This window comes from Hyperolius riggenbachi, unplaced genomic scaffold (assembly GCF_040937935.1).
Source record: "Hyperolius riggenbachi isolate aHypRig1 unplaced genomic scaffold, aHypRig1.pri scaffold_164, whole genome shotgun sequence".
Taxonomy (NCBI): domain Eukaryota; kingdom Metazoa; phylum Chordata; class Amphibia; order Anura; family Hyperoliidae; genus Hyperolius; species Hyperolius riggenbachi.
The window spans coordinates 293,118-317,084 of NW_027152375.1; the positions used below are offsets into that span (position 1 = coordinate 293,118).

At 45.8% G+C, this 23,967-nt stretch overlaps 1 protein-coding gene across 1 annotated transcript in view; it reads left to right on the forward strand.

Annotated features, from left to right (window-relative positions):
* Window positions 1-23,967, forward strand: part of SETD5 (SET domain containing 5) — a 205,005-nt gene that overhangs the window by 163,715 nt on the left and 17,323 nt on the right. The window contains exons 16-19 of the mRNA XM_068264802.1: window positions 4,711-5,025; window positions 7,408-7,650; window positions 11,944-12,067; window positions 12,306-12,556. Of these exons, the coding sequence (XP_068120903.1) occupies window positions 4,711-5,025; window positions 7,408-7,650; window positions 11,944-12,067; window positions 12,306-12,556 (933 nt within the window). The remainder of the gene's footprint in view (window positions 1-4,710; window positions 5,026-7,407; window positions 7,651-11,943; window positions 12,068-12,305; window positions 12,557-23,967) is intronic.

A 23,967-nucleotide genomic window follows, 5' to 3' on the forward strand; every position in this document is an offset into this window, starting at 1 on the left:
AGACAGACTAGCACGAAACCTGTTGGTAAGTTTTTGTTTACACTTACATGTGCTTGATGTACACCATGTCCGTGTTGCACTATAATACACACATTGGTGGCCGTGGTAGAGTAGTTTGGTAATTTGTGTGAGTCATTATCAGAAATGCTCTGAAGACCGTTATACCATAGTAACGTGAATGGTAATATGAAAGACTACCGTGCAGATCGCATACCATGCATCAAAACTGACAGCACCGCACACATTCTGGGAGGTCCGGTAGATGAATTTCAGGTTTGGAAACCAAAGTACCGGTGAGAAAAGACAAAAAAAAAAGCACCAGTAGTGCTAGTAGTGTAGTTTTTGTAGGAAATGTAAAGCAATAACAAATTGCAAACGTTGGTTGCTATAAGCAGACACAATTTCGGGCATGTGGAGGACAGTCTCCACTTTTAAATATGATGACTCTGTTGGGTCAACGTGGGTCACGATCCAGAAAAAATAAAGGACCACTGGATGTAGTCGCATAGGCCTCGTTCACATCAGGGACGTTTCTGTGCACTTTCCACAGCGCACTGCCTTGTGCGTTCAGCAAGGTATTGATTTTTCCATGTAACTAAATGTAGCTGGTTCACATCTATGCGCTGCGCTGAGCAGCGTTACAGAAACGTAGTGTTGCATGCATTTCTGTGCGCTGAGCTGTAAAGCGCACATCAATGCAAGTAAATGGGTGCGCTTTTTTAGCGCATTGAAGCGTGTAGAAGCGCATGCGTTTTTTTACCCCGAATTGGAGAAAAAAAATACATTTACATACAAAAACAAAGTTTTATTGACAACTACTGCTGCTACAGTAAGCAAAATGTGCTTTAAAGAAGCGCAGCGCAACACACAGAAACGCGCACGAAAGCGCGCACAAGCGCATGTGTGTTTTACCACACGCTTTAACACGTTTTTCAGCGCAGCAGATGTGATGGGACAGGGGAGGAGACCATGCAAGATGGGAGGAGGCACCCCAACTGTGATACAATGTCTGAGTGGAGGTAAGTAATAGGAACAGTTTTACCTTGTGATACACAGGAAGAGGATCAGAGCTTTTATCTTAATATGTATGTGTGCAGATGTATTATAAATGTAACAGTTTTAATCCTCATTTTGAAGCATGATTGTGGCAGATGCTTAGACACCGCGGTGGTGGTAAGGCTGTATGTTATGCCTGACCTGCTGCACTGACAAAACAATGCTCTGCTGAGCCCCGGAGGGTATGTGACGCTGCCTGAAACTCTAGCTATTGAAGTCCAGGCACGCCACGTCCTGTTCTCTTATTCTACATCAGTGATCTGCAAACTTGGCTCTCCAGCTGCTAAGGAACTACAAGTCCCACAATGCATTGCGGGAGTCTGACAGCCACAGTCTTGATTCATAAAGGCAAATGCATTGTGGGACTTGTGGTTCCTTAACAGCTGGAGAGCCAAGTTTGCAGATCACAAACCTACATCATAGGTCAGTCGCTGTGAAATATACAGGATGAGAAACCATCAGATCGGTTGAGAGCTAGGCCTAGACTGAAGTCCTCTCTGGATTGTCCTCTCAGGTTGCAGACTTGCTGGGGCTCAGTGCAATCCTGTTTTGACATAGTAAAGGCTCCGACGTCAAAGTAACGCTGTATAATACTATTCAGCTCTTATGGATGCATGTGACTGATGCGGAGGGATGTGCTGTATCCACCTGTCCGTAATGCTGCTGTGGGCTTGTAAAGGACTGTTTAGTAGCTCTCTAAGCTCCTCAAGCCCAGTCGCAGGTTTGATGAGCTGAGGAGGCATCAGTCAGAGCTTGCGACACAGATCTCCACTCATGGGAGGCAATTTACTTGTGTTTAGGAATGGAAGGGGCACAAACCTGCTTTATCCATACTGCTTGTCCTTCGTGTGCCTAATGTTTAGCTGTCTTTCTTTTCCTTTTACACCTGGTTAAACCTGCCTTGCCCCATTTTACCACAAGGGCCACAAAAGCAATGAGTCTATGGAGACTTTTACACTTTTTGTGTGCCATTGCTGTGCCCCAGAAGCATCGGAGTTGACACAAGGACAACAGCTTAATGCACAGTGCTTGGGGTAATGGAAGATTATGGGCGACGCACGTAGTGTTAAAGATGGAGCTCTGTGCGGCGTGGACCAATGGCAATCCCAGTGATGTACTGTAAGTGACAGCAACATAGGAAAGATACATTTGCAGTGCATTTTTCTCTGGAGGAAATATACTTGCATTTTACATGATGCTGATCCTTTAAAGTGTACCTGTAAGAAAGAACGTGCAGCAAAGGTATACTTACCTCAATGGAGGGAATGCTCTCCATAATACAGAGGCTTCCTCCATCCATGCTACTGAGCAGGCACAGTGCGGCCACACGTCTTGTGTACTTTTGGAGGTCTTGGCACTGGAACGGCCTAGCAGAGGACAGGTTAAGCCTCTGCAAGTTTTTTGTTTTTGTTTTAAAACATGACCAGTGTTCTCCCCAGGCTCTTTTAGCCGGGTGCTCCACCCGGCTAGTTTAGGTGAGCACCCGGCTGTTCTCGGCTCACCTCCTGCTATGCTATAAGCACAGTTGCTCACAGAAGCACCGGCCCTGCATTCTCTCATCTCACCCCACCCGGCTACTATTTCATGCCACCCAGCTGGGAAAAAATTCTTGGGAGAACACTGATGACAGGTTTACTTCAAGGCTTTGAATATGTATTCGGTAATAGCACTCATTAGCTATTAGTTGACGTTCTACTGAAAACATTCTGCGCAGCGTAACAGAGGAGACTCTTGTCTCGAATATCAGCACTGAGCCTCATCATCTGGTGGGAAGTTATCTTCCAGCCTTACAACCATAAGGACATAACGCTTAGGCCTGGGAAACCCGATATCTGTGTTTATTGTTCCACTTACCTGCCCTTTCCCAAGCATGGCAAGTTTTCCATCCTATCAGCACGTCACTCAGAAGCCTCGGATGAGGGCTGCCATGAGAAAGCAGTGATGATTAGTTTCCACCAGGGCAAAACTAAATTTAGGCACTCGGTAGCTAAAGCACCGGAAGACTGTTGCTGGATTCAGATGAGAGCCTTTCACACAAATCGCTGAACGGGTAACTGTGCCTCTGTCTTACAATGAAATGTGTAAGAGTTCACACTCGCGAATTGTATGGCAAATAATCGTCTCCAAACTGACAGCTGTGATTGGCTAACAGCCTGTAGGGGAGGCTCTCAAGGTGACAGAGCAGTTAACCCATGTGACCGAAGGGTAGTGGGAGTTGTGTCAGACTGACAGTGGAGTGAGCCCACAGCTGTAGGTCTGAGGGGCGAGATGACTTGTGTTTAGGTCTGGCAAGTATTTTTATTTTGCAATAACTGCACTTTTTGTTGCAAGACCTGCTTCCTGTATAATATATTTGAAATAAATGAATATCCGTTGAAGGTGTTTAGTTATGAGCAACCAAGCCTTGATCAGGAAAGGCTATACTTTTATTGATTGGATGCAGATGAGGACATGGGCAGGAGCAGCAGGCAATCAGTGGTCAGTTGAGCCCATCCTCACTGGTAACTTCTGAAACAATTGTTCGCAAAGGAACTAGCATTTATTAATAAGACCTGTTATCGCCTCCATCATTCCTCCATTTACAGGTTCACTTTGCAGACAAGGGCGTAACTACAAATCCCGGGGCCACCTAGCAAATCTTTGACGGGGCCTCTTAATGGTCACAACCCTTCCATTGCCTCCCCTTGGTGATCCTCACAGCCTGGGGGCCCATCTCACAAGGGTCATAAAACAAGTGTGTCCATCATGATTTTCACACCCATAACGTGTAGCCAAAAAACACCTGATCTGGGGTGTCCGAGAAAGGGAAGGTTAGTAGTTGGGACACACACACACACACACACACACACACACCACACACACCACACACACCACACACACCACACACACACCACACACACACCACACACACACCACACACACACCACACACACCACACACACACACACACACACACACACACACACACACACACACACACACACACACACACACACACACACACACACACACACACACACACACACACACCACACACACCACACACACACACACCACACACACACACCACACACACACACACCACACACACACACCACACACACACACACCACACACACACACCACACACACACACACACACACACACACACACACACACACACACACACACACACACACCACACACACCACACACACCACACACACCACACACACCACACACACACACACACACACACACCACACACACCACACACACCACACACACCACACACACACACCACACACACACCACACACACACCACACACACACACACACACACACACACACACACACACACACCACACACACACACACACACACACACACACACCACACACACACACACCACACACACACACACACCACGCGCACACACACCACACACACCACACACACCACACACACCACACACACCACACACACCACACACACACACACACACACACACCTCTCCACCCCCCCCCCCCCCCTCCACTTGCAGTGACAGGGGCTGCTTCCTCTTGGTTACTTTATTTCTATGAATCTAAGAATTAAGAGTAGTGAACACAAAGTATTAATATATGAAGTTTTAGTTCTGCTATTCATGCATCCTAATCATTTCTTGACACAGGAAACCATTGCTGAGAAACCTGCCATGAAGTCTGCGACCCCAAAATCCTCAAGGCCGCGTCCAAAAAGCCGCATGTCCCGTTACCGGAGCGCTTCGGCTCAGAGGTTGAGGCGGCAGAGGCAAGCGGTGGCCCAGCAGGTGGAAGTGGCGACCCCAGTGGCTGAAGAAGGAACTGCGAGTTTAGGTGCCACAGAGCTCGGGGCCGCAGAATCTTTAGGAATCGGGGATGCCCCACAAGGCTCAGAATCTCCTGCAGTGATGCAGGCTGTGGCCCAACCATCCCGTTCTGGCCTTAAATATCATAAAACGAAAAAGGTAAATGGTTCCTGTACACAGTGACAATCTCTTGTCTAATTAGTACATTTTTCTTGAAGGAAACTAAGCACCTATGTGACAAAATATAAAAAGTTAATGATGGGGGGGGGGGGAGGGGGTGTGTGGAGGTTGAGTGACCGAAATGCCTTTTGGAGGGCTGCTTCCTCCCCCCCCCCCCTTCCTTTGTCGTTATGCATCCTGTCCCATAAGGGGGAAGAGGTAGAATGACATTGAAGCTATACAGACTATCAAACTGACCTATTTCATGATAAAAAAAAAATGGGTAGAAGTAGAACTATTTAGAAAGATCAAGAAATAAAGAGCTGGGCTTAAAGAGAACCAGAGACGAAGCACCCTCGTGTATTTTACAATATATCAATGAGAACATGACAATAAACCCCTACCCTGCTCTCTGCTGCTCTTTGCTGCTATTTATCCTTGAAGCAGCAAAGCAGAGCCACAAGGGGGCAGGCTTGGGCTTGAAAAGACATCACAGAAGACAGACTCTGCTATAATCATTCCGGTGAAAGCTAGACTGAATGCTCGGTCGGGGATTCTTATCAGGGCTGATAACAGGCAGATTTAGCAGAGAAAAATGAAACCGAGAGCAGGGTAGGTGTTTACTGTCATGTTCCCATTGATATATATGGTAAAATACATGAGGGTGCTTCGTCTCTGGTTCTCTTTAACCACTTAAGCCCAACTGGACGAGATTTCTCGTCCAGTTGGGCTGCGCGCACTCCCGCGGGTCGCGCGCGCTCCCGCGGGCCCCCCCGTGCGCGCCCCAGCTGCTGCCCGTTAGCCCACCGATCAGTGAAAGGGATTATAAATCCCTTTCGCTGATCGGACCCCCCCCGGAGAAAAGCCGACAGCGTCTCTTCAGACGCTGCGGCTTTTCTGAGCTCTGGGCTCCTTTCTTCTGCCTGGGAGCGAGATCGATCGCTCCCAGGACTTTTTGATTCTGGCCATCTTGTGGCCAAATAGCAAATTGCACCTAAAAAGAAAAAAAATTACAAATAAACATATAAATATATTAAAAAAAAACCCTGTTTACCTCCCACACCAAAAAATACCCACATACAAGTTTACATAAAAAAAAAAAAAAAATAAATTACAATAATAAAAAAAAAACAAAAACATAAATAGTTACCTAAGGGTCTGAACTTTTTAAATATTCATGTCAAAGGAGTATATCAATATGATTTAATAAATGATGGGCTTCTAAACAGTGATGGACGCAAAACGGAAAAAATGCACCTTTATTTCCAAATAAAATATTGTCGCCATACATTGTGATAGGGACATAATTTTAACGGTGAAATACCCGGGGCATATGGGCAAATACAATACGTGAGTTTTAATTATGGAGGCATGTATTATTTTAAAACTATAATTGCTGAAAACTGAGAAATAATGAATTTTTTCCATTTTTTTCTTATTCTTCCTGTTAAAATGCATTTACAGTAAAGTGGCTCTTAGCAAAATATACCGCCCACAGAAAGCCTAATTGGTGGCGAAAAAAACAAGATATAGATCAATTCATTGTGATGAGTAGTGATAAAGTTATTGGCAAATGAATGGGGGGTGAAAGTTGCTCGGATGTAAAAAAATTTCAACCCTTCGGGCTTAAGTGGTTAAAGAGACTCAGAGATGAAAAACGAAGAAAAATCTATTTTTACCCGGGGCTTCCTCCAGCCCCAACACATATGCGAGTCCCTCACCGTCCTCCGCAGTCTGCCGTTCAGCCGTGATCAGTAACTTGCTCAGTGACGTCAGTCCGGGTCTACTGTGCATGCGCAGAAGACCCAGACTGATCCCGACTGAGCCAGTTACTGGCCTGATCACAGACCACGGCAGGATGGCGAGGGACTTGCACGTGTTTATGGGGCTGGAGGAAGCCCCGGGTAAGTATTTATTCTTCTTAGTTTTTGATCTGAGTCTAAGTGTTAAATCTGTCCAATGCGTATTTAATATTCCATCAGGTACAGATAGTTACAGCAACAAGGAAGTGATAGGGTGGTCAATTTGCCAGTACCCCCGCTTTGTCAGAGGCCAAAGGACCTATGGCCTCTGATGAAATGGGAGCACCGACAAACGGCTGTTAGGCCGCCCTATCTCTTCCTTGTTGCTGTAACTGCCTGTATTTGATGGAATATTAAATAATCATTGGAGAAATTCAACACTGGTGCCCAGCTTGGTATTTCTTGATCTGTCTAAACGTTTACCCTGCCAGCTGTGAGCACAGTGGCTTTCCTAGCATCCGTCTCTGAGCACTGCCGAGTCTGACATTTGTGTGCAGCCACCACTATCTCTCTGCTTACAGAATTAGAACTGCCTTTGTAACGCAAAAAGTGAACTTGGTTCTTTTTTTTCCCTTTCCAGTACCTGGTAACAGAATGGTTAAATGATAAAGTGGAGAAGCAGGACTGCCCTATGGACCAGCCTTTGCGGATAACCACGGACCCCACAGTGTTGGCGACCACGCTGAACATGCTCCCCGGACTGTCCCATTCCCCCTCAATCTGCACAGCTCCCAAACACTACATACGCTTTGTTTCCCCTTATATGCCGGAGAGGCGGAGGAGACCTCCGAAGGTGGACGGCACGTACGGTTCATGTAAGAAGGTAAGGGTGGCATGAGCTGTGCAGACTCCAGGCTTGCCAGAGAAAAATACTGCATTGATAACTGTGCAGAAGGCTTGCCATATAAAAATACTGCATTTAGAACTGTGCAGAAAGCAAACCAGACAACACACTCCTCTGTGAGGAAAACTTGCTGACAGCTGGAGCTTGAAGAAGTCTCGTGAGCACCAGATCAGCCAATGGAAACAGGAGGAAAAAGGGTTCCAACCCTTATAAAAAAAAAATCATTAAAGGTGAACTGCAAATGAAGTCATGCAAACTGTCACTGGAATGCCAATAAATCCATCTATCGGTTAATAAGATGACCAGGTTTTTGGATGTTGTTTTGCATTTTCCCCACATCCCATTTTACCCGGTCAGCTTTTCAGATCGACCACCCAGTGCAGCAGACAACTCTAGGAAGCAGAGGGATCTGACCAGCAATGATGTCATCACTGGGCTACTCCCACTGATTGGATACACTGCTGTAAATTAGCTACAGAGGATATAGCCTCGATGCATAAAGTATTACCGCATGCGGTAATGCTGATAACAGCTGACTTTACCCAGCACTAGCATTAGGAAAGTGTCATTTCATAAAAGCTGTGTTACCGCATGAAAAGCTCACATTACCAAGCAGTGAGATAAATTACCGACTTCAGTGGTGAACTCCTCCAGCACATCAGGAAATGTCAATTCATAAAAGATTAGAGTGGTATTGACATGGAGAATACCGCCTGCTGTGAGGAGGTGATAACCGTGAGATATGAGAGTGGGACTGTGTAAAAAGCCAGCAGCAGAGAGATCTGAACAAGGCTTAACTGAATACCCCAGACTGTGTTTTAACCTCTTGGGTACCTGTTTCAGATGTTATTTCACATCAGAAAGCCTGCATGTGTAAAGTTCCTTGAAGTTCTTCTAAGCTGTGGCAATTAAATATATTGTTTTGAAAGACTAATAGGCAGATTCAGGGCAAGGAGGGGCAGTTTAACTAAACATGCACATCTAAACTGAAATTGGGGATGGCCCTTTTATTATAATGCTGTCTCTGCATGGAGAACCGCCAAATGTAACAAATCAGCCAGCTCATTAAAGGGGCATTACAGCGAAACGCTGTGAAATTTAAAATATGTCCAAACATGTACATTTTTTCCAGAGTAAAATGAGCCATAAATTACCTTTCTCCTATGTTGCTGTCACTTACAGTAGGTAGTAGAAATCTGACAGAAGTGACAGGTTTTGGACTAGTTCATCTCTCAGGGATATATTTATTTTCAAAAGCACTTAGTGAATGGCAGTTGCTCTGTACAACTGCCAAAAAACTGTGTAGCGAGCAGGGAGGCTGGCCAGCATCATTGTTTAACCACCCTGGCGTTCTATTAAGATTGCCAGGAAGGCTGCGGGAGTTTTTTTTTTTAATAAAAAAAAAACTATTTCATGCAGCCAACTGAAAGTTGGCTGCATGAAAGCCCACTAGAGGGCGCTCCGGAGGCGATCTTCTGATCGCCTCCGGCGGCCAGAAATAACATGGAAGGCCGCAATGAGCAGCCTTCCGTGTTTCGCTTACCTCGTCGTCATGGCGACGAGCGGAGTGACGTCATGGACGTCAGCCGACGTCCTGACGTCAGCCGCCTCCGATCCAGCCCTTAGCGCTGGCCGGAACTTTTTGTTCCGGCTACGCTGGGCTCAGGCGGCTGGGGGGACCCTCTTTCGCCGCTGCATGCGGTGGATCGCCGCAGAGCGGCGGCGATCAGGCAGCACACGCGGCTGGCAAAGTGCCGGCTGCGTGTGCTGCTTTTTATTTGAGCCAAATCGGCCCAGCAGGGCCTGAGCGGCAGGCTCCGGCGGTACTGGACGAGCTGAGCTCGTCCAGACCGCTCAGCTGGTTAAATCCTTTTTAGGGAATATCTTTATAAAGAATAAAAGCCTTGCTGAGAATCCCCTATGAAGAGATGGACTAGTCCAAACCCTGTCACTTCTGTCAGATTTACTACCTACTGTAAGTGACAGCAACATAGGAGAAAAGTAATGTATGGCTCATTTTACTCTGGAAAAAATGTACCTCTTATTTGTATATGTTTGCACATATTTGAAATTTTACAGTTTTTCGCTGTAGTGCCCCTTTAATGTAACAACTCAGCCAGCTTACATTCCTCATACCAACAGCTCAGTTCGAAAAAAACACACATTTCTACCTCACCTGTGAAATTGTTTGTGTGCAGTAGTGTCTGAATAGCCCACAAAAGTCTAAAATACCGAATGCTGTATTTTCCCTCCCAGATTTTTTTCACCGCAAAGCCTTTTATGAATCGAGGCCATAGTGTGTTTTTATTGCTGTCGACTGTGTAAATGCTTGCTCTTTTTGATGTTGGGGGAGGGCCAGGAACCCCTCCTGACTGTAGCTAGTACTGTATGTCAACAACGCATTGTTGTTTTATCTTCAGGAATGACCTAAACTGCTTTGTTTGGTTGCAACAGCTGCAGAGCATGACTAAGCGCACGTGCAGCAGTCAGTGCATTGATGTTTAATAACACGGTTAAGGTACCTTCATTCTTTAACCTGCACCTCTGAAATGCTCTACGTAGACATCCATGAGATTCATATTCGTGAATGGCTTCTGTAAAGTGGACCTGAACTCAAAACTTCTTCTCAGCTCTAAAAGATAAGTAACAGCATAATAACCTTTCAAGAAGAGACGATGGGCACTAAGTATTTATTTATTTATTTATTTTCTTAATACATACCTGGGGCTTCCTCCAGCCCCCTCCGCGCAGATCGCTCCCACGCGGGTGTCTATAGCCTCCTAGATGCTCCGGTACCAGCCCCATTCTCCGTGGCCAGTCAGGGAGCGCTCTGCGCCTGTGCAGTAGTGTTGCACTGGCGCGGAACGTTCCTGACAACGGGGTTGGGCACACACGGCCAGTGCCCCAGGTTTGTATAAAACTTTTAGAGCCCTCTCGTCTTAGGTGCCCTATAAAGAAAAACATTCTTTTGTTACAGCTAGGAATCCTGCAATAAATCTGCAGTGTGTCTACTTCCTGCCATCATGGAAGCAGACATAGTTACAAATTGGCTGCTCTGCCAAGGCTGACACAGCGTAGAGATCAAATTACAGTTGTGATTAGTCACAGGTGAGGGGAGAATTAGACAGGATCAACGCTCTAAATACATACGGGGTGCATTTCTCAATGTTTTCCTTCTGTCCTGTGCAAGAGTTCAGGTCCACTTTTAATGTTCAGACTAATGTTTGAAGCACCAGATTTTGAGCATGTCTGTTACATTTCTATATGGGTTAGTTTGTGTCATGGCTACCCTCAACCCACAGGTGCTTAGATCTCTGTGCAGAGGAGTTGATCCATCAGACTAGAATCCTCTATTAAAGGGAACCTGTGAAGTATGTAGGGGGAAAAAAAAAAAGTTTCACTTACTTGGGGCTTCCGCCAGCCCCCAGCAGCCATCCCGTGCCTGCACCAGTTCTAAACGATCCTCTAAACGATCCTCCGGTACCCCACAGCAACTCTTTCATTTTTGCTGACCTACAAGTCGATGTCCACTGCCCTCGCTTGTCCTCGTTCCCGTCCCCGGGAGCGTCCTGCGCAGGACACTCCCGGTGACGGGAGCACGAACAAGGAAGCGCATGGCCAGGGCCGCGGAGACGTGGTGGGGACTGAAGAAACAAAGCGAGTCGCGGCGGGGGACCGGAAGATCGTTTTTGCTTTTTTTTTTAAATATCTATATAAGTTTCCTTTAAAAGAGAAAGTTTAAATGCATCAATATAAAATGTGGATTTTCTCAGAAAAATACACTATAAATTACTTTTTTTTTTACTATTTTTTTTTTTCCTTTTTATGTCACAATAGGTAGTGAAAATCTGACAGATATTGGACTAGTTCATCTCCTCATGAGGTATTCTCACACTTACATTTACAGGCACTTACTGAACAGTAGTTTCGGGTAGGAAAGCTGATTTATATTGTATAGATCATTTCCAGGAAGAGCTTTTGTAAAGAATAAAGAAAATACTGAAAATCCACCATGCGGAGATGGACTAGTCCAAAACCTGTCAGATCCGTCAGCTCTTTAGTGTCTACTGTAAGCGATGGCAACATAGGAGAAAAGTGTTTACAGTAATAGGAGAGAAATGTACACTTTATATGTAATTTAAATTTTTGCGCAATATTGGTCCTTTTTTGGCATTGCCACCATATAAAAGACTGGAATAGTCCAACCTATAAAACTGCATAAACCAGTTAATGCTTTGTCTAATGGTTTAAAATGTTATTCTTTCTTGTCAGCGCTGGATGAAGCAAGCTTTAGATGAGGCTGTCACACAGCCAGCCAGTTCGGTGCAAGAAATACCCCAACCTTTATACCAAAGCAATGAGAGTAACAGCTCGTCCAGCAATGGAACCAATACAGGTACGCTGCTGCCCCCTACTGGATTATGACTATCACAGCTTTACACAGTCGCTGTCTGCTTCTCATTCCTGTTTTTGTTTTATAAAAGTGAAACTCTCACAGTTGTAGAAGTTATTGTGAAAGGAAGAAATCTTGTTTTCTATGTCCAAAAGTAGGATAGTTCTAATGATGATTGGAAAATGTGTTGTGGAATAATTGCACGCACCAATGATTCATTCTGATTTTTTTTTCCTTGCAGAACTTTCAGCCCCCTTTAAAAAGTGGAAGATGAAATACGTATTGGAAGAAAATTGTGCTATGTTGTCGAGTCCCATGCAGTTTCCCCACGCCCTCCCCAATTCTACCACCACAGACTCCCTCAGCCCCCTACAGACCACGCCCAGCTCCTCTCTTCCCGGTGAAGAGGAATCCCGATACACCTATGGACTCATGTTCTCCCCCATCCCTTCTCTCGCTGCTAGCCGCTGCAATACTCCACTACAGTTTGAGGTAAACAATATCACACCTCTTCATGATTGGCTCAGACTTCATGGTGACATTGTACAGAATATCTTATAGCACAGTGTTCTCCCCAGAAATGTTTTCCAGCCGGGTGGCATGAAAAAATAGCTGGGTGGGGCAAGATGAGAGACTGCAGGGCCGGTGCTTCTGTGAGCAACTCTGCTTATAGTATAGGAGGAGGTGAGCCACCGACAGCCGGGTGCTCACCAAAACTAGCCGGGTGGAGCACCCGGCTAAAAGAGCCTGGGGAGAACATTGTAGCACAGTCCAGGGTTATTACTTCTAGGGCAACATTGTCATTAAATTGGGCTTACGCTGAAATTTCATCTGTGCTCTAAAGCATTAAACAGATCAAGAATAACGGCTAAAACATGTGTTTGCAAGTAGTGTTAACACTTCATTTAGCTGCTAAATCATATCAGTCAGCTTCAGTGAGGTGTAAATGTGCATACATATTACATTAATTCAGTCTTGTGGTGCCCATACATGGTACAATTTTTTAAATTTTTTTTGATTAGATCATTTTGTTTGATTATTCCGTTCCAATCCAATATAAAGATTTTTCTAACACATCCACTCGGATTGAAAAAAACAGGATAATTGTTCGTTTTTTTTGGATCGAAGAAGAACTTTCATTCGACATACTCACTCATTCATACCTATGAACACCCTAGGCCTCCGTATCTGTCCCTGCATGTCCTACCATAAATCGGTGTCATCCGAATTAAGCTGGATACACACAAGAGATTAAAGTCTTTGGAAGATGAGGAATCAATCTGCCGCTGAAGATTGTCGGGGAGGTTTGACACTTGCAAAAGATCAGTTCATGCAAAAGACCTGAAAAATACTTTCGTAGTCTATTTACTTCCTCCTTGTCACTTATGCCTGTGCACACAAGTTGAGAAACATCTGCAGATCAGACGCACCTTGTATAATGAACAGTTGTCTGCAGATCAGATCTGCCGGGATGGCTCTGAAAGAGGCTCTGTTCCTGCTAGAGCGGAGAATGGACATTTTTTGTCCGATCCCTGCTCATTGCTAAGTGAAGAGCTAACAGCTCCTATGTTATACATAGTAGCCATTCACACTTGTCACTCTGCAATGGTTCTGTGGGCTCCGTTGCAGTAAGCGGGCCGCACGTCTGTGCAGTCCTGGATAATCCAGGGGCAGGTGGATGCATTCCCTCATAGCCTATGGGGGGAGCGCATCTGCCCCGGGCTCCAGCCGGATCACAGCGGACATTCTACTGCCTGCCAGGGATGAGCGACGGACTAAAAACGGATGATATCCGAATAGGTTTCATTCGGATTTCATCCTCCTAATTACTGCAGCTGAGTGGGTGTGTATGGGGGAAGGAGGAGTCTTCTTTCATCCGTACCACGGCGCCTCCCACGCTGCGTTCCAAGCTGCGTCACGTGACTACACACTTCCTCCTTCAACCAGGAAGGAGGAAGTGTTTGTAGTCCCGTGACACGGTTTGGAACGCAGTGTGGGAGGCGCCGTGGTACGGATGAAAGAAGACGCATGCTGGGTAAGTTAAACACCCCCCCCCCCCCCCTTACACACCCACTCAGCTGCAGTAATTAGGTTGAAATCTGAATTAAACCTATTTGGATTTCATTCGTTTTTAATCCGTCGCTCATCCACCGCTGGACTCACGTGATGTGGAAGTCAAGTGGGAAAGGAGCCTGAAAGGCAAATATCTTTTGTCGCCATCATTGGAGGTCCTTTGTAAAAAAAAATATATATATATTTTTACACACAGATTCTCTTTGAGCTTTCATTTTGCAAAGACTTTTATCTTATGTGTGTACCCAGCTTTACTGTACCTCGGTAATGAGCCAGCTCCCAGGTAAGTAGTACAGTGGGTCTGACATTGACTTCAATAGCTGTTAGTAATGCCCAGTTTAGTGCATCATATCTGTATAACAATGTCATTTTAAACTAAAAAGCTTTAAACCTTTAGTACTGAGACTTTGCGGTATGAAGTACAGCTTTCTTTATGTAATTTTCATTGTGATTGGAAGTTTGCCTGGAGTGACACTTCAGCATGATGAGATAAACCCAAGTTCATGCAATAACGATCCCTCTTTTCCTACTGTAAGGGTTAACCACTTCAGCCTAACTGGACGAGTATACACGTCCAGTGTAATTGTGGGGAGTGCACTACCAGTTTATTACTAAATGATGCACATGTGGTATCATTTTATCTGGGTCAAGTTGTAGAATACATTTTGGTGTGTTTTAAAGCTTGGACCCATATCACGTGAGAAATGGGTAGGGACAAAGTCAATCAAACATAAAAATTAATTTTCAAAACTATAAGCAAACTTGGGCAAGTATTAGTATAGCTACACAAGACATATGGGGTAACAATTTAACCGTGATGGGTAGTAGAATAGATTTTAGGATGTTTTAGGGTTAAGGGCTATGTCTTGTGTATTCGTTTTAGTAACAAACTGAATCAAAACCAATAAAAAAATGTGTATATTCTGTACCAAGACTTGTAAAATGAAAACCAAGTGAAAGAGTATAAAAGCAACTAACTATATTGTTACCTTAGGAACTTGGCTTTTTAAATATGTATGGCATGAGGGTATATTACTGTTATTTTTGCAAATAAGGTTTTGTAATCGATAGTGTACAATGAGAAAGCAAAAAGACACCTTTATTTCCAAATACAATATTATCACCGTACATTGTACTAGGAGCATAATCTAAACATTGTAGTAACCAGGATGGATAAGCAAAATTTGTGGGTTTAACTTCTAGTTAGCGCTGTTTATTGTAAAGCTATAATGGATGTAAATGGAGAACTAGTGGGGTGTTTTCAATTTTTTCCCCTTATTTTCCCTTTAAAATACATAGAAAATAAGGTAATTACTTAACAAAAATATTACTCACTAAAAGCCTTATTTGTCCTGAAAAAACAATACATAGATCATTTGGGTGTGATAAGTAGTAATAAAGTTATTGGCAAATGAATGGGCGCAGCACTGATGTGAAAATTGCTCTCGTCCTGAAGGGCTGTAGATCAGTCTTGAAGTCTTATTGCGGTGCAGCTCTTTAGCCCTTAATAAGTCATAAAATTGACACGTTTGTGACGAGCATTCCTGACAGCAGGAAGAGAGGCAAGTCATCATTACTCTGTATGGGGCTGATTCGTGAATCTGCGCAGCTACAGCAGCGCAAGATCCATGACAGCACCCAATCCAGGGCTGCAAGCTATATGTGGTCTTGCAGCGTAACATGCCTTCCTTAGTTACGTGTGCTGCCGACATAGCAACGCGTGCTCCTTTTAAATGCCAGCCGCTGCTGTGAATTACAATGCGACTGCGATACTTCACTAGAGCGGCAGCTAGAATGTTAATTAACAGTTACTACTATTTCAATTAACATAGCGGCCGCGATACTTCACAGCAGCGGGCGTCATTTAAAGCAGCATGCGTTGCTATATAAGCAGCGCGTGTAACTAAAGCTGGCCATACACTGGTCCGATTTGCGGCCGTTTCGACAGCAGATTCGATTACTGGGATCGAATCTGCTGCCAATCGTTCGCGCTAAACGCACCCGCCGATCGGATTTCCTCCCGAAATCGGATCGGTCCTTCGTTCGCGCCGTGCGGAAAAATACCGTCGATCGCCCGCGGGTAGGGAGCGCGTCGCTAGCGGCGGCCGATCCGATCAGGTATACATTACCTGACGCTGGCTCCCGGGCATCTTCTCCGCGCTGCACGGCTCTGTTCCTGCTTCCATCCCAGCGTACATTAACTTCCTGTGTCACTGCAGTGACCAGGAAGTTCAAATAGAGGGCGCTCTGGACTGGCCACGCGTAGCTTTTTCCGCATTCCCGACTGTAATTAGAGCTATTGCGGGCCGCAACGTATACAAAAATACGCGTTGTCGCATATCTATGCGTTCGTAATGCGGCAACGCGTATTTTTGTACGTGTTGCGGCCCGCAGTAGCGCTAATTACAGTTTGGAATGTGGAAAAAGCTACGCGTGGCCAGTCCTGACGGGCCTGTCGGCAAAAACGAAACTAGCTGGCAGCGGGGGACCAGAGGATTAGTGAGTGGCTGCGAGGGCACAGGACTGCTGCAGGGGGGGCTGATAGAAGCAGAACTAGCTGGTAGCGGGGGACCAGAGGATTAGCGAGTGGCTGCGAGGGCACAGGACTGCTGCAGGGGGCTGGTAGAAGCAGAACTAGCTGGCAGCGGGGGACTAGAGGATTAGCGAGTGGCTGTGAGGGCACAGGACTGCTGCAGGGGGGGGCTGATAGAAGCAGAACTAGCTGGCAGCGGGGGACCAGAGGATTAGCGAGTGGCTGCGAGGGCACAGGACTGCTGCAGGGGGCTGGTAGAGGCAGAACTAGCTGGCAGCAAGGGACCAGAGGATTAGCGAGTGGCTGCGAGGGCACAGGACTGCTGCAGAGGGCTGGTAGAGGCAGAACTAGCTGGCAGCGGGGGACCAGAGGATTAGCGAGTGGCTGCGAGGGCACAGGACTGCTGCAGGGGGGGCTGATAGAAGCAGAACTAGCTGGCAGCGGGGGACCAGAGGATTAGTGAGTGGCTGCGAGGGCACAGGACTGCTGCAGGGGGCTGGTAGAAGCAGAACTAGCTGGCAGCGGGGGACCAGAGGATTAGTGAGTGGCTCCGAGGGCACAGGACTGCTGCAGGGGGCTGGTAGAAGCAGAACTAGCTGGCAGCGGGGGACCAGAGGATTAGTGAGTGGCTCCGAGGGCACAGGACTGCTGCAGGGGGCTGGTAGAGGCAGAACTAGCTGGCAGCGGGGGACCAGAGGATTAGTGAGTGGCTGTGAGGGCGCAGGGCTGCTGCAGGGGGCTGGTAGAGGCAGAACTAGCTGGCAGCGGGGGACCAGAGGATTAGTGAGTGGCTGCGAGGGCGCAGGACTGCTGCAGGGGGCTGGTAGAAGCAGAACTAGCTGGCAGCGGGGGACCAGAGGATTAGCGAGTGGCTGTGAGGGCGCAGGACTGCTGCAGGGGGCTGGTAGAAGCAGAACTAGCTGGCAGCAAGGGACCAGAGGATTAGCGAGTGGCTGCGAGGGCACAGGACTGCTGCAGGGGGCTGGTAGAAGCGGAACTAGCTGGCAGCGGGGGACCAGAGGATTACTGAGTGGCTGCGAGGGCGCAGGACTGCTGCAGGGGGCTGGTAGAGGCAGAACTAGCTGGCAGCGGGGGACCAGAGGATTACTGAGTGGCTGCGAGGGCGCAGGACTGCTGCAGGGGGCTGGTAGAGGCAGAACTAGCTGGCAGCGGGGGACCAGAGGATTAGTGAGTGGCTGCGAGGGCGCAGGACTGCTGCAGGGGGCTGGTAGAGGCAGAACTAGCTGGCAGAGGGGGACCAGAGGATTAGCGAGTGGCTGTGAGGGCACAGGACTGCTGCAGGGGGCTGGTAGAGGCAGAACTAGCTGGCAGCGGGGGACCAGAGGATTAGCGAGTGGCTGCGAGGGCACAGGACTGCTGCAGGGGGGCTGATAGAAGCAGAACTAGTTGGCAGCAGGGGACCAGAGGATTAGCGAGTGGCTGTGAGGGCGCAGGACTGCTGCAGGGGGCTGGTAGAGGCAGAACTAGCTGGCAGCAGGGGACCAGAGGATTAGCGAGTGGCTGCGAGGGCACAGGACTGCTGCAGGGGGCTGGTAGAGGCAGAACTAGCTGGCAGCGGGGGACCAGAGGATTAGCGAGTGGCTGCGAGGGCACAGGACTGCTGCAGGGGGGGGGGGGGGGGGGGGCTGATAGAAGCCCCAGGTGAGTAAAACTCATTTTTTTTTTCTGGCTTAAGGTTCACTTTAAAACGAATAGGAAAGCTGACTGATATTGTATAGATCATTTCCAGTAAGGGCTTTTGTAAAGAATAAATAAAATACTGAAAATCCACTATGCGGAGATGGACTAGTCGAAAAAAATCTGTCAGATCCGTCATCTCTTTAGTGTCTACTGTAAGCGATGGCAACATAGGAGAAAAGTATTTACAGTAATAGGAGAGAAATGTACACTTTATATGTAATTTAAATTTTACAATTTTTGCGCAATATTGGTCCTTTTATGACATTGCCACCATATAAAAGGCTGGAATAGTCCAACCTATAAAACTGCATAAACCAGTTAATGCTTTGTCTAATGGTTTAAAATGTATTTCTTTCTTGTTCAGCGCTGGATGAAGCAAGCTTTAGATGAGGCTGTCACACAGCCAGCCAGTTCGGTGCAAGAAATACCCCAACCTCTATACCAAAGCAATGAGAGTAACAGCTCCTCCAGCAATGGAACCAATACAGGTACGCTGCTGCCCCCTACTGGATTATATGACTATCACAGCTTTACACAGTCGCTGTCTGCTTCTCATTCCTGTTTTCGTTTTATAAAAGTGAAACTCTCACAGTTGTAGAAGTTATTGTGAAAGGAAGAAATCTTGTTTTCTGCTATGTCCAAAAGTAGGATAGTTCTAATAATGATTGGAAAATGTGTTGTGAAATAATTGCATGCACCAATGATTCATGCTGATTTTTTTTTTCCTTGCAGAACTTTCAGCCCCCTTTAAAAAGTGGAAGATGAAATACGTATTGGAAGAAAATTGTGCTATGTTGTCGAGTCCCATGCAGTTTCCCCACGCCCTCCCCAATTCTACCACCACAGACTCCCTCAGCCCCCTACAGACCACGCCCAGCTCCTCTCTTCCCGGCGAAGAGGAATCCCGATACACCTATGGACTTATGTTCTCCCCCATCCCTTCTCTCGCTGCTAGCCGCTGCAATACTCCACTACAGTTTGAGGTAAAGAATATCACACCTCTTCATGATAGACTCAGACTTATGGTGACATTGTACAGAATATCCTATTGCATAGTCCAGGGTTATTACTTCCAGGTCAACATTGTCATTAAATTGGGCTTGCGCTGAAATTTCATCTGTGCTCTAAAGCATTAAACATATCGTAAGAATATCGGCTGAAACAACATTTGTGTTTGCAAGTAGTGGTAACACTTCATTTAGCTGCTAAATCATATCAGTCAGCTTCAGTGAGGCGTAAATATGCATACATATTACATCAATTCAGTCTTATGTTGGCCATACATGGTACAATTTTTTTCATTTTATTTTTTTGATTAGATAATTTCGTTTGATTATTCCGTTCCGATCAAATATAAAGATTTTTCTAATACATCCGATTGGATTGAAAAAAAAACAGGAAAATCGATAGTTTTTCATGATCGAAGAAGATTCTTTTGAACTTTAATTCGACATACTCACACTCACTCATACCTATGAACACCCTAGGCCTCCGAATCTGTCCCTGCATGTCATACCATAAATCAGTGTCATCCAATTTAAGCTGGATACACACAGGAGATAAAAGTCTTTGGAAGATGAGGAATCAATCTGCCGCTGAGGATTGTTGGGGAGGTTTGAAAGACTGTTCGTTTTTTAAAATGCTGTACACATGCAAAAGATCAGTTCACGCAAAAGACCTGAAAAATACTTTCATAGTCTATTTACTTCCTCCTTGTCACTTATGCCTGTGCACACAAAAGTTGAGAAACAAATGCAGATCAGATGCACCTTGTATAACGAACAGTTGTCTGCAGATCAGATCTGCCGGGATGGCTCTGAAAGACTGAGGCTCTGTTCCCGCTAGAGCAGAGAATGGACATTTTTTGTCCGATCTCTGCTCACTGCTAAGTGGAGAGTGAACAGCTCCTATGTTATACATAGTAGCCGTTCACACTTGTCACTCTGCAATGGTTCTGTGGGCTCTGTTGCAGTAAGCGGGCCGCACGTCTGTGCAGTCCTGGATAATCCAGGGGCAGGTGGATGCATTCCCTCATATAGCCTATGGGGGGAGCGCATCTTCCCCGGGCTCCAGCCGGATCACAGCGGACATTCTACTGCCTGCCAGGGATGAGCGACGGATTAAAAACGGATGATATCCGAATAGGTTTCATTTGGATTTCATCCTCCTAATTACTGCAGCTGAGTGGGTGTGTAAGGGGGAAGGAGGAGTCTTCTTTCATCCGTACCACGGCGCTTCCCACGCTGTGTTCCAAGCTGCGTCACATGACTACACACTTCCTCCTTCAACCAGGAAGGAGGAAGTGTTTGTAGACCCGTGACACGGTTTGGAACGCAGTGTGGGAGGCGCCGTGGTACGGATGAAAGAAGACGCATGCTGGGTAAGTTAAACACCCCCCCCTACACACCCACTCAGCTGCAGTAATTAGGTTGAAATCCGAATTAAACCTATTCGGATTTCATTCGTTTTTAATCCGTCTCTCATCCACCGCTGGACTCACGTGATGTGGAAGTCAAGTGGGAAAGGAGCCTGAAAGGCAAATATCTTTTGTCGCCATCATTGGAGGTCCTTTGTAAAAAAATATATATATATATTTTTACACAAAGATTCGCTTTGAGCTTTCATTTTGCAAAGACTTTTATCTTATGTGTGTACCCAGCTTTACTGTGGACCTCGGTAATGAGCCAGCTCCCAGGTAGTAGTACAGTGGGTCTGACATTGACTTCAATAGCTGTTAGTAATGCCCAGTTTAGTGCATCATATCTGTATAACAATGTCATTTTAAACTAAAAAGCTTTAAACCTTTAGTACTGAGACTTTGCGGTATGAAGTACAGCTTTCTTTATGTAATTTTCATTGTGATTGGAAGTTTGCCTGGAGTGACACTTCAGCATGATGAGATAAACCCTAGTTCATGCAATAACGATCCCTCTTTTCCTACTGTAAGGGTTAACCACTTCAGCCTAAGTGGACGAGTATACACGTCCAGTGTAATTGTGGGGAGTGCACCATCAGTTTATTACTAAATGATGCACATGTGGTATCATTTTATCTGGGTCAAGTTGTAGAATACATTTTGGTGTGTTTTAAAGGGACTCCGAGCAGTGCAGAAACTATGGAAAGATGCACATCATTTTAAAGCTCTCTTTCTCCTCTTTCCAATGATATATAAACCACCACCCTACGCCTTTTAGTTTTCGCTATTTTCGCGATTGAATTTGCAGCGGCCGCGATTTCAATCGCGAAACTAGAGAAAACTAAAAGGCGTAGGGCAACGATTTAGGTGTCGTCAGAAAGAGGAGAAAGAGAGCTTTAAAATGATATCCATCTTTCCATAGTTATATTGTATTACACAGGGCGACTTTTGTCAAAGTCAGCAGCAGCATTCAGCAGAATGGAGCTCCTGACACTGGGGAAAGTGTCGTCCTGTGTAATACAATATAACTATGGCTTGATGGATATCATTTTAAAGCTCTCGTTCTCCTCTTTCTGGCGACACCTAAATCGTTGCCCTACGCCTTTTAGTTTTCTCTATTTTCGCGATCGAAATCGCGGTCGCGGCAATTTCGATCGCGAAAATAGCGAAAACTAAAAGACGTAGGGTGGTGGTTTATATATCATTGGAAAGAGGAGAAAGAGAGCTTTAAAATGATATGCATCTTTCCATAGTTTCTGCACTGCTCGGAGTCCCTTTAAAGCTTGGACCCATATCACGTGAGAAATGGGTAGGGACAAAGTCAATCAAACATAAAAATTCATTTTCAAAACTATAAGCAAACTTGGGCAAGTATTAGTATAGCTACAAAAGACATATGGGGTAACATTTTAACCGTGATAAGTAGTAGAATAGATTTTAGGATGTTTTAGGGTTAAGGGCTATGTCTTGTGTATTCGTTTTAGTAACAAACTGAATCAAAACCAAAATGTGTATATTCTGTACCAAGACTTGTAAAATGAAAACCAAGTGAAAGAGTATAAAAGAAACTAACTATATTGTTACCTTAGGAACTTGACTTTTTAAATATGTATGCCATGAGGGTATATTACTGTTATTTTTGCAAATAAGGTTTTGTAATCGATAGTGTACAATGAGAAAGCAAAAAGACACCTTTATTTCCAAATATAATATTATCACCGTACATTGTACTAGGAGCATAATCTAAACATTGTAGTAACCAGGATGGATAATCAAAATTTGTGGGTTTAACTTCTAGTTAGCGCTGTTTATTGTAAAGCTATAATGGATGTAAATGGAGAGCTAGTGGGGTGTTTTCAATTTTTTCCCCTTATTTTCCCTTTAAAATACATAGAAAATAAGGTAATTACTTAACAAAAATATTACTCCCTAAAAGCCTTATTTGTCCTGAAAAAACAATACATAGATCATTTGGGTGTGATAAGTAATAATAAAGTTATTGGCAAATGAATGGGCGCAGCACTGATATGTGAAAATTGCTCTCGTCCTGAAGGGCTGTAGATCAGTCTTGAAGTCTTATTGCGGTGCAGCTCTTTAGCCCTTAATAAGTCATAAAATTGACACGTTTGTGACGAGCATTCCTGACAGCAGGAAGAGAGGCAAGTCATCATTACTCTGTATGGGGCTGATTCGTGAATCTGCGCAGCTACAGCAGCGCAAGATCCATGACCGCACCGTGTGCTAAATGCAGGGCTGCAAGCTATATGTGGTCTTGCAGCGTAACATGCCTTCCTTAGTTAGGTGTGCTGCCGACATAGCAACACGTGCTCCTTTTAAATGCCAGCCGCTGCTGTGAATTATAATGCGACTGCGATACTTCACCAGAGTGGCCGCTAGAATGTTAATTAACAGTTACTACTATTTCAATTAACATAGCGGCCGCGATACTTCACAGCAGCGGGCGGCATTTAAAGCAGCATGCGTTGCTATATAAGCAGCGCGTGTAACTAAAGCTGGCCATACACTGGCCCGATTTGCGGCCGTTTCGACAGCAGATTCGATCACTGGGATCGAATCTGCTGCCAATCGTTCGCACTAAACGCACCCGCCGATCCGATTTCCTCCAGAAATCGGATCGGTCCTTCGTTCGCGCCGTGCGGAAAAATACCGTCGATCGCCCGCGGGTAGGGAGCGCGTCGCTAGCGGCGGCCGATCCGATCAGGTATACATTACCTGACGCTGGCTCCCGGGCATCTTCTCCGCGCTGCACGGCTCTGTTCCTGCTTCCATCCCAGCGTACATTAACTTCCTGTGTCACTGCAGTGACCAGGAAGCTCAAATAGAGGGCGCTCTATTTGAACTTCCTGGTCACGGAGTGACACAGTGTACGCTGGGATGCGATGTGCAGCGCGGAGAAGAGGACCCGGAGACAGGCGTCAGGAGCAGCTCAACAGATTGTGATCGGTTTCAGGGCTCTTTTCCACTATGAAATGCGATCGCGATTCCGATCGCGATTCCGATCGCGATCGCAATCGCGTTTCAATTTCCACCATGCGATTGCGATTGCGATTGAGCTACTATACTCATTATAGTACAGCTCAATCGCATACAAAACGCGGCAGGACGATTGCGCTTTGACCAAAATCGCATCGCAATCGGATCGCACTAATGGAAATTGCT